Below are 11,282 nucleotides of genomic sequence, written 5' to 3' on the forward strand. Positions count from 1 at the left end.
CTCACTGTTTACAAGCTATTCTTGCTCTTTTGGCCTTTTCAAAACCCTGGCTGTTGTGGAACTTGTGTAGACCAGGCTGGCTTTGAACTCACAGTGATGTATTGGCCCCTACCATCTATATTATATTTTCTTTGCTTTATACTGTGCTAGAGATCGAGTGCAGGGTTTCACAGATGCTAGGCAAACAAACTACCACCGAGATACACCACTAGCCTATTTTCTTTAGAAACTGAAGACCCCATTTTGTCCACATGTGGGTCAAAATATTAAACAACGGAAGTCAAGACAGCCTGCTCTTGTTCAATAACTATCCAGTTCATCAAAATGGATGGTCCGAATGCTGGGAAAGCTTTTAAGTCCAGTTTGCATGGCCTCATCTCAGGTATGCACTCAGCCCTCGACTTTTACACGAAGGACTCGCTCTTTTTTTTTTTTTAAGATTTATTTATTTATTATGTATACAGTGTTCTGTCTGCATATATTCCTTCAGGTCAGAAGAGGGCACCAGGTCTCATTTCATTACAGATGGTTGTGAGCCACCATGTGGTTGCTGGGAATCAAACTCAGGATCTCTGGAAGAGCAGGAAGTGCTCTTAACCTCTGAGCCATAACCTCTGGGCCATCTCTCCAGCCCCCAGGACTCACTTTTTAAATGACTCTCCACATCCATCCTTCCCCAAGTTTCAAGACCACAGCAACCTGTTTTTTCCTTTTTTTTTTTTTTTTTTTTTTTTTGTTCATCTCTCAGAGAAAAAGGGTTTTTGTTCATTTGTTTTTTTGTTTTTTCCCCGAGACAGGGTTTCTCAGTAGCTTTGGAGCCTGTCCTGGGACTCGTTCTGTAGACCAGGCTGGCCTTGGAACTCAGAGATCTGCCTGCCTTTGCCTCCCAAGTGCTGGGATTAAAGACGTTCGTTACCACTGTCCAGCTTGGAGAAAAGGTTTAACTGTCTACCTTCTTTTCCATCAGCATGTTCTAAATGGAAACCCCATTTCAAATCTTCAACTTGGTGATTTGGAGTTTATCTCGTTTTAAATTTTTTACTAGCATGTATTATGTCATAACAGGCTCCATTAATTTTTTTTATACATGTATGCGTTTTGATCATATTCACCCATTACCCTTTCCTTCCTATTTTCATGACTTTCGTGGGTGGGAGTGACCCAGCAAGTTGACTTAGACAACCCCGCAACCACAGCCTATAGAACCTGAGAGAAGGGCCTTGTGGGCTCCTCCCCACCAAATGTATATGATAGATAACACATTTCTTTTACCCAGTTAGATGTGGCAAACAGCTAGACTAGCTAAAACTGTCTAAATGGCAACCCTTTGTATCTCAGAATCTTAGTGACCTAACACAGATTTTACCTGTAGCTCTTTAAATTTCATTGTCAACATTTGCACTGACTGGTCCTTTGGAAGGTCTAGGGGTAGCTTATGCTTCTGATCATTAACCCATTCATTTAATGGTTAACTTACTTTTTGTTACAGTATTTCTAAACTTCTGAACATTTTAACCCAAGTGGTACACTTGAGAATTCTCAAGGATGTTGTGGGTGTTTCAAGGAATTGACAGGGAGAGGTATGATGGTACATGCCTTTAATCTCAGTACTTGGGAGGATAGCCAGGGCTACATTGAGATCTTGTCTCAAAAAACAAAAGGAATTGACAGCTGGGTGACTATCCTGTGTTAAATCCCTTATTGTGTACATTCACTGGGGATAGCTCAGTTCATTTCTTAGTGCCCCCTTTGTTTTGTTTTGTTTTTTTTTTTTGGTTTTCAAGACAGGGTTTCTCCGGGTAGCTTTGGAGCCAGTGTTCCATTTTTAGTTAACATTCCCATTTACCTGTTGCCCAGAGTTCTTAGGAGCTGCTGCAGCAGCCACTGAAGATCATTTTGCTTGCTCTTGAAAACAACACAAACCACTAGAACACAGACTTAAAAACCAAGCCATTTAATTGTATTTTTGAAGGTAAACAATACATGGACCTGGACCACAAGCCCTAAGAATGCTAGAGTTACAGGTCCAAAAGGTGGTGTGGGCTGAAGAGTTCAGAAGGGTCAGAGCACAAGTGTTTGTTGGCATAAAATATGGGATACTAAAACTCCATTTAGCAGTTTTGCCAAATACCACCGACAGATCCCATGGATCTTTTAAGATAGGAAAACATACCTGATCCAAGTTTTAAGGATAAAAGAATGAAGAATGCCAAAAGTTACGTTGCTCTCCTCCCACCACACCTATCGAATGCAGTTGAAGCTACAGTGTAGGGAGGGCTGAGATTGGTCCTTCTGTCCATTCATCTCCACAAAATGCCACAGCAAGGGTGACGGAGGCAGAGTGCTTGTCAGGATAGCTTTTTAACAAGCACTGAATGTGACAAAGAACCCTCTAGTGGCACACCAAGTTAGTTTATAAGATTTTAATTTACAAATAAAAAAAGCTACACGATTTATTTTTTCTCCTTTTTTTCTTCTTTCTTTACATCACTCTTCTCCTTCTCTTTGTCATCTTTTCTCTCCTTCTTGCTCTCTTCCTTTTCCTGTCCCTCCTTCTTCTCTGCATCCCGGTTGGCGATCTTGTTGTTGATGAGGTTGTGCAAGGCGACCACAGAGCGGATCAGTGAAGCCAAGTACACCACAACCATCTGGTCATTGGTCTTCAGGTAGAAGGCCTTGACGAACTCCTGCAGGCTGGCGTCTGGCAGCAGGTTGAAGACGTCTTGCAGCTGGTAGATGATCTGGTGGTTGATGGGCAGCTTGCCGCTGGCCACTTTCTCCAGGTAACTCCTGATGTCCAGGAGCTTGGAGTTCAGTCCCTTCAAACCATGGACCTGGTTTGTGATCCGCTGGGAGAGAGTTCCCACTGTAGTGTCTTTGATGTCTCTGGAACAACCCACAAGAAAGGCAGAAAGAGCATCAGGTTACATGATCATAAATGTAAGGACTGTCTGGGACAACAGTTCAGATCAGCAACAACTTCCTGGTCACCTGGGTCTTTGGAATGCCTGTGTATCTGTGTGTGAGTACATTGCTCTCAGAGGCCAGAAGAGGGCATCAGATTCCCCTGAAGTTACAGGTAGTTGTGAGCTACCCGACATGGATGCTGGGAACCACACTCAGGTTCTCAGCAACAGCCAGTGCTCCTAACCACTGAACCATATATCTCTCCAGCCCTCATAGGTAACCTTATTTAGTGCTCTACCCTGGCCTCCCTGGTTTATAAAGGATGACATTTTCCCACCTGTTTTGCTACAATGTCGTGTGGCTTAAATCAGTCAGTGGGTGTTTTCAAAACCTGGAAGAACTTTAGCCAAAGTGAAAATGAAATCTTTCAAGCATGGCTCACACACAAATCCCATCCTGGGATGAGGATTCTCTGCAGAAACACACTGTTCACTGGAGAGCACAGCATTTACACATGTGTATCCTACCACAGTCATACATCCTCAGCCAAGACACTTTAGAGGTGAACTTGCTCATCCACATTGATTTACAAGAAATCACGTCTTTAATCCCAGCACCTTGTAGGATGAGGCAGAGGGGATGGTGACTTTGACCAGCATGGGCTACAGTGAAATCCTGTTTTAAAAAGCTAAAAAAGAAAGAAAGGAACGGCGTAGGAAGGGGCTGTGATTCATTTACAAGAGAAGCACAGTGGATGACCTGACCCTGAGCTGAACACATAACATCCCTTCCGCACACACTCAAGCTCTCTCAGCAGCTGGCTCTGGCTCCATACAAAGGTTTCAGCCCCCCAACCCCAGGCTGGCTTAGAATTCTGAGATCCACCTGCTTCTGCCTCCCAAGTGCTAGAATTGAAAGTGTACACTACGATGCCCAGTCTGATTTATTTATTATTTTTGTCTCCGGTGTGCATGCCTGCTTATCTATGTATGTGCACTATGTATGTCCCTAGTGTCCTTGGAGGTTAGAAGAGGGCATGAGATCCCTTGGAACTGGAGTGACAGGTGGTTGTGAGCTGGAAACCGCGTGAGTGAGAGTGCTGGAAACTGAACCTGGGTCCTCCGGCAAGAGCAGCCAGTGCTCTCTCTTAGCCACTGAGTCCCTTCTCCAGCCCCCATCGTCTCACCTTAACAAGTGTTCCACTCCAACTTCCTCAGCTTCCTCTGCCCCAATTTCACTGGTCACATGCTCAAAAGTTTTTGACGTCGGTGTTCCGTCCTGTGAGAAGAGGCTTAACTATTGTTATTTATTTTCAACAGGCCAACTGGCATGTTTCTCTTCTCACATCTGAATCTTCTGCTGCCAGTCAGCACATTTCATGGCTGTTTGCTTTGAAAAATAAGTCTCTAGGAATAAGAGACACTGCTGTTAACTTGTTTTCATCAGGTCTCCACTAAATTGTTCTCTGAAGAAATTTTCTTGTCAAGGAAAACTGTGGTATTCCCTCAAGCCCACATGTAGGGATCAATGCTCAGTAAACGCAGGGTAAGAGTTTAGTTATTTTTAGAAGGGAAAATACAAAACACCTGCACTCTAGGAACATTAATGCCAACAAATTTAACCTAAGCATGTACTGTCCCATGAATCAAATGACCTAAGCACCCCAAATGTTATCCAATGAGTAACAGGTCGTTTGAAGAAAAGCATCCGGTGGGGGTGGGGGAGGGATGGTTTATTTGATCACCCAGTGACTCAATCTCAGAACCTGAGAATACACTTTTTAGCACTGTTGCCAGTAGAGGCTGTGCCCCTCCTACAAGGGCTCTGTAGACTACAGGGCTCTACCAGCTTGTGCAAAGTAAGTCACAGAGCCCTAGACAAGTCTCTAAGTCATATCACACACTGGACCTGCTGGAAGTATGGTTGGTTCTCATTTTGTTTAGGATGGTGGGAGAATCCCCTAAAGGCATTCCAGTCTTTTGGGACTTCATGACAATTGCGTCAAGACCACGGATAAAGCTTTACTGCAACCAAACAACATATTTAGATCTAAGTTCCCTGGAACTCCAAAACAAAAAACAACAACAAAAAAACCAGAACAAGGCTTAGTGTATGTAAGGCTTCGAGGGAGCCACCCTAGAACATTCTTTTTCAAATTCTAAAGCTGTACACTAAGAAAAACATTACAATCTTAATTCCTCTTGACTCTGCAGACCGGGCTCCTTGGACAGCCTAATACAAATACTTGGCACTCACTCCCCAATCCTGTTATGTCAGGCTCTACCTCAGAACTCACCACCAGCTTTCCTAAGGATAGAGAAAGGTTGGCTATGGCTCACTGCAACCCAGTGTCAAAGGACCACAGGTCTTGCTGCCTGGCACTTGACAGCTCTGTCTTATCGTATTTGAAAACCTAGGAGCTGTCTGAAAAGGATGCTTGCACTGTACTAGATAAAGAACCGGCTGTCAGGACTGGCCTTCCCTTTGCTGTCAAGGTCTCTGGGTTTCATCTGATTACTCAGGGCTTCAGTTTCTTCAGTGAAAAAGGGTTACAGATTTCTTTGGTCCTTTTCTAGTTCTAAAATCTGATGATTCAAAAACTCAAGGGTAGACTGCTAGCAGGAACAACCAGCACTTCCTCTTTGTTACAGAGAGATAAAGATGTGTTGGGTTGAACATGGAAAACAAGACAAAAACCTAAAAAAATCTATCCAAGATCTTGCTAACCTAATCTCCAGCCCAAAGCAATCGACTTACATCATGAACTTCTTCCACTGAAATGTAAGCTTCGGTAGGAAGTCCCAGGTCCTTTGGCTTCACGTCAATAATGACCAACACCTGGCAGAAAAAAAACCCCACAGCTTAGCAAACTTCCCTCCTGACAGAGTACAACTTCAGCCTTTCTTCTGGTTACTCAGACCATTCCCTTTTTTCAAATCGAAACAAGCCAGAATGTTCAGAAAAAGATAAGTTGTATTTCACATGATCCATCAAGTCATAAGAGTCCAAATTATAACCTCTGCCCCACTCCCTACCAGATCTTACTAACCTTTTCTTAAAATTTACATTTAAAAATTACATTTCTTTTCGGGGGGTGGGGGTGGGGTATGACACCAATTGTGGGCCCTGGGAGAAAGAACTTGTCAGGTTTGGCGACAAGGGCCTTTACTCACCAAGCCACCTTGTTGGCACCACTAACCATTCTTAACTTGAATTTTCTCGTTTATAAAGCCAATATATAGTTACTGAGAGGATTAGGGCAGTTATATTCACGGCACCCAGCAGATGCTGTTGCTTGCTAAATATACTGGGTTACAACAAATGACTCAGAACTACACTTTACTACAAAGCTTATGGAGAAGCAGCAACAGAATGTTTGCTACCCAGGTCCTTCTAATGATGCCCTTGAGTAGCATGGGAGAGTTCTGAGAACAGTGAGTGTACTTACAGAGTTGGGACAGTATCTTTTCATGAGTTCATTGATGGCGATATCATTCTTGTGCAGTTTGGGGCCTGTGTGGTACCACCCAACTATTCTTTCTCTGGCTGAGAAGCAAAAACTTAATAAGTTTTAATTATTTCACCGAGATCTGTGCAACTGGCTCACAATAATATTAACACCAATACTTAAGTTTTCTACCTTTTTGAGAATTCCAGACAAAAATAAACCTTGACACATTGTGAAATCTAAAACTCAAAAACAGAATTCTAATAAAATAAGCAGTGTGTGATACAAATACATTTGTATCCCAGACTTGCACAGGGACTAGATATCAGTTACAGAACAATATATGAACAGATCAGATGGCAGTTGTGTGGTGGGGTTGAGTATATCCAGAGCCATAGTTACTGTATTGAAATAGCATGAAACAATGCACTTTGCTAGCACTAAAGTTCTAGGGGCATGCAAACCAAGGTACAGCCCTGCTTCAGGCCAGATGGTCTACAGGGCCTTAAACTACTACTGTATTTTGTTTATCCTACCTCATTTCTTTATTACCTACCATTAGTCTATTTTCACTTAGTCCAGCTAAGTGAACCGATCCTTGACAACAAAGACATCAGGTTTAGACACACACACATGTAGAAACTCAGACTTACCATTGACTTTCTTAAACATTCCATACATGTTTTCCAAATAATCATGGTCTAAAAACCAGACAGAATCATCTTTGTCATCTTCATCAAATGGTACTAAAGAGAGAGGGGGAGAAAAATAAAGACTTATCCTAGGGGCTAGAAGCTCAGTCCCAGTGCCCTCGGCTGCGTCTGCTTCACTTGTCCAGTGCAGCACTGCTTCACCCCCATTCAAGACCTCCACATTCCCAGCCTCTCTTAAAGTGCTAAAGACTTAGCCAACCCTGGGAAGAGCTTTTAAAAAGGACACACACTCTCTGGCTTGCTAAAGGCCCAGTTCTTTCTGACATTTCCCACTCGGCCATTTATAGACAATACCCACTGTCCTTTTATAGACCACAAATCCTGCCAGCAATACATGGAACCTAAGTGTAACATGGTGAAGATTGATGAAGGAGTGAAAAGACACCCTGACCCGATCCCCAAATCTTTCTCCTTGCTCTACCACAGCCACTGTTCAAATGTTTAGTGTTGGAGCCAACAAGCTATCCCAAAGGCTTGTTCTGAGATGCAGCCACACTTCTACGTTTATACGATCTATAGCAGCTCTTGCACTCCAAGAGATGAGCAGCTACAATGGAGACTGCAAGTTAAATATTCATTCTCTGGTCTAGTGTATAGCCATTAGGCTCAATGAGCAATGCTGAAATAGGATCTTCAGGCTGTAGTAAAAATGCTCATTTCCCATACATAAACCCGTATTCTAACCATGCTCAGCAAAATCAAAAGCTTATTTATCCTTTACCTGCAAAACTGTTGGATACATCAAGTACTTTCTTTTGCCATGACCCCAAAAGCACACCAACAACCCGCTTCTGGTTTCCAACCTTGCCAATTCTGAATGAGAAAAACAGGTGATCAGTCTTTACAGGCATACAGACACTCAGCCCCAACAGTTAGCTACTCAGTGGCAAGTATCAACAGCACAGATACAATTTAGTTTATGTGGGAACTAAGTCCATAAACAAATGTAACAGGATAAAGAAACTATCCTAACACACACTGGAAGGTTACTTCCCAAAGACCGCAGACACCTGCTTGGAAAAAATTCATGCTTTTTTTTTTCTTTCCCATTATTCCTTTGTCCTTTACACTTTGCCTTCTCGACAATAAATCTCTTGGGGAAAGACACTAGAGTTGCACCAATTTTATGGCACAGCCAATTCTTCTCTGGAACCCCTGTACCATGTCAACCAGCTTCAGATGTACTTCATCCTCTGGAAGGGCTAGGGGCCCAGGACAGATTCCCATTCAGAAGCACCAGTGTGCTTTTGCAGCCTCTCTCATGGCTTATTAAGTAGAAGCTAGTTACTAAGCACATAAGGAGAAAGGCTGAATGAGTGAGAAGGCTTTTGCTTCATGTCAATCTCCATCCATCTCAAACCTTCTGTGTGGTTTTCTGCTAAGGAGGTACAAGCATATTGATCTACAAATATTTGATTTTAACCACTAGCAAACTGTACATTTGGAAATAATTTAATTCTCTGTTAAGGAAACATACAAGCCACAGTACCTCTTCACCAGTCCTAAGAGTTTCACATTAGTTTAACTGTAGTGTTTTGCTTAACATAGAGCCTGGCAAATCAATACTAACTTTGGGGTATTGGTAGAATGAAATTAAGGGTTCCGTATTCCTGGTGCACCCTTGCCCGATCCACTGAAAATACTTCCAACAATGAGTTTCCACGTGTATGGAAACTTCACCCACGGGCCTTTTAGTTTACAAAAGTCCATTTGTGTCTTGTAGAGTCCTCCATCTGTTCCATGACACAGCCACCAGCAGTGTCTGCCCTTACTTGGTTCTTAACAAATGGTGGAATAAAACTAAAGCAGTGCTCAATCATTGGGGACCCTCGTATCCCAATGGGGTAAAACTGTTATCTGCTGTAGAAAGGCCACAGATCTGGTAAATACTGAGGCACCTAACGAGCAATACAACTGAACCCAGAATCAAAACCCTCCGTCTCGAGGGTGTTTTTGGATCTGATTTGAGTTATCTGAACAAAGGCTGGTTTGGGACAGGCACTAGCAGGACTTTACAGCAAGCACAGGCTCCCTACTGGGATTTCCCCATTTGTTAATCCAACTAATTGTCTTGTAAAACTTTCAAACATGTGCAACAGGTCTGGCAGGATGAACGGCTAGAGAGGGTGGTGGTGGCAGACAGCTTACTAGGTGTACTGTAAGGTGGCCCCAATCTGTACCCGGCACCTTATCCATATTTTTAAGGTACCATCCAACCAGAATCCCGCTTAAAACTTGGTGGTTACAACCAGTGCCCATCTATAGAGTCGTTCATCGGGGACGCCGAGACCAGAATTTCGGTGACAGCTTTCACAGGCACGGACGCGAGAGACCGAAGCGCTGTCCTACGACACCAAGACGCTCTGGTGAAAGGCGCGGCTGAGGCGAGTAGCATGCTCGGTCCAGATTCCGGTCATTCAACAGGCGGACCAGGCCTGGGAGTGGGGGCCGCGGCGGGGGTGCGAGGCTGTCAATGCGCTCGGAGCACCGCCGTGTGGAGCCCGCCAGGGTCGACCGCCCCCCACCCGCCGCCTTATGCCCGGAGCGCCCGTGACTCAGCAGCCCTGCGCCGTGTGGCCGCCACGCGCCGCCCGCTCACCGGTTGAAGTGATCCACCACACTGAGCAGCACCAGGGGGTGGACCACCACCTTCTGCACCGCCAGCTCCGGCATTGCGACACAGCCCGCCCGCCGGCCCGGCTCCCTGCGACCCACAAACACCGGCAACAGCAGCAACACAGGCCGTTCCTCCAGGCCCCAGCGCCTCCTCTTCCGGTTTGACTACCGCCGTAGAGTCGACTTCCGCTCCCGGAGTGCTTAGCGCGCGTGCCCTCACTGTCGCCAGGGCCGCCATCTTGAGAAAGGGCCGACTGTCGGACTTCGGCTATTGATGAAGCTTGACTTTTGTCTCCGCTAGCTTTTTGCCTCACTTGCTTCCCAGCTCATCATTCCTCCCGCTCTGAAAAACTGTAGAAGAAAACCCAGAAAAACAAATAGTAACAGATTATACTTTTACTCACTCAAGTACTTAACATCTATTTAACTTTCATTTAAAGACAGCACTATTCACTCAAGTACTTAACATCTATTTAACTTTCATTTAAAGACAGCACTATTTTAAGGTTTTGCAGAGCAATTTCATTTTTTTTTTTATGTTTTATTTCACTAGTTTTGAAACTGGGCCTTATGTAACACAGACTGACATGGAAGTCGCTGCATAGCCCAGGATGATCGTGATTCCCTTATCTCCACCTCGTGAGTGCCACCCCACACCTGGCTTAGAGGAACTTTCAGTCTCTAACACCAAGAGTACACTTTGCATGTAGAATTGGGTAATTTATCTCATTATTTTTGTTGTTGTTGTTTCTGAGACAGGGTTTCTCTGTGTAACAGCTCCTCTGGCTATCCTGGAACTCTCTTTGTAGACCAGGATGGCCTTGAACTCACAGAGATCCACCTGCCTCTGCCTACCAACACCTGGGATTAAAAACGTGGGCCACCACTGTCTGGCATTATCTCATCATTTTTATTGCTGGGAATTTTCTTTAATGTCCACTTGAATATGATGAATACAGTGACATTTAGGTTTTGTTAGTCCCAAAGATTTGAGGAGAAAGACCACTTACCCAAATCATCATAGCCAAACTAGTTAAAGCAAGCAATTAATCAAAGCATCCTTTTTTATTTGTGTACACGATGTGCTTTTTCTCCCTACAGGAGGAGTTCAAGAAGTCAGCATTGGACATGATTATTATAGCTCAGGGGTAGGGGGGTTTCCAAATAGTGGACTTGGTGGGCAAAATAGGTGGAGTTACAGGAGCATAACATAAGCACAGGTTGGTTATAATGACCCTCTGAAACAAAGACATGATTGCAAATTGATCTTTAAAAGGTAGGCATACCCTATGGAAGGCCTCACCATCCGGGGGAGCAGAAAGGATATGTGATAGGTAGGGTTTTAGTTGGGGGGTGGTGGTGGTAGGGGAGGACGGGAGGGAGAAGAGAACTGGGATTGTCATGTAAAACAATCTTGTTTCTAGTTCAAATAAAAAAAATCTGCAAAAAGGTAGTCATAACAACAGGTATTCATAACAAGGTAGCAATAACCTTTTGAAACAAAGATTGAGTTGCATGATGGTTTTGAAACAAAGACATGGTTTTCATTTCCTGGAACAGGCAGTGCAGAACCATTTGTAGTTAAGGTTACAGGTGGG

The 11,282-nt window shown here is 44.0% G+C and overlaps 1 protein-coding gene and 1 long non-coding RNA gene across 2 annotated transcripts; one reads left to right on the forward strand and one right to left on the reverse strand.

Moving 5' to 3' along the window:
• Positions 1 to 1,938: 1,938 nt before the first annotated feature.
• On the reverse strand, positions 1,939 to 9,846 carry Psmd7 (proteasome 26S subunit, non-ATPase 7). Its single transcript, XM_027405954.2, has 7 exons — positions 9,668 to 9,846; positions 7,790 to 7,881; positions 7,009 to 7,101; positions 6,356 to 6,453; positions 5,665 to 5,745; positions 4,094 to 4,185; positions 1,939 to 2,886 (listed from the first exon to the last, which is right to left on the reverse strand). Exons 1-7 carry the CDS (start codon positions 9,739 to 9,741, stop codon positions 2,454 to 2,456), a joined length of 963 nt encoding a protein of 320 aa, XP_027261755.1. The 5' UTR covers positions 9,742 to 9,846; the 3' UTR covers positions 1,939 to 2,453.
• LOC107978006 lies at positions 9,844 to 10,739 on the forward strand. The gene is made up of 3 exons (XR_003483415.2): positions 9,844 to 10,092; positions 10,238 to 10,323; positions 10,444 to 10,739. It is a non-coding gene; the product is annotated as an uncharacterized LOC107978006 (long non-coding RNA).
• The last annotated feature ends 543 nt before the right edge of the window (positions 10,740 to 11,282 follow it).

The sequence above is a fragment of the Cricetulus griseus genome, chromosome 3 (genome assembly GCF_003668045.3).
Source record: "Cricetulus griseus strain 17A/GY chromosome 3, alternate assembly CriGri-PICRH-1.0, whole genome shotgun sequence".
In the NCBI taxonomy this organism is placed as follows: domain Eukaryota; kingdom Metazoa; phylum Chordata; class Mammalia; order Rodentia; family Cricetidae; genus Cricetulus; species Cricetulus griseus.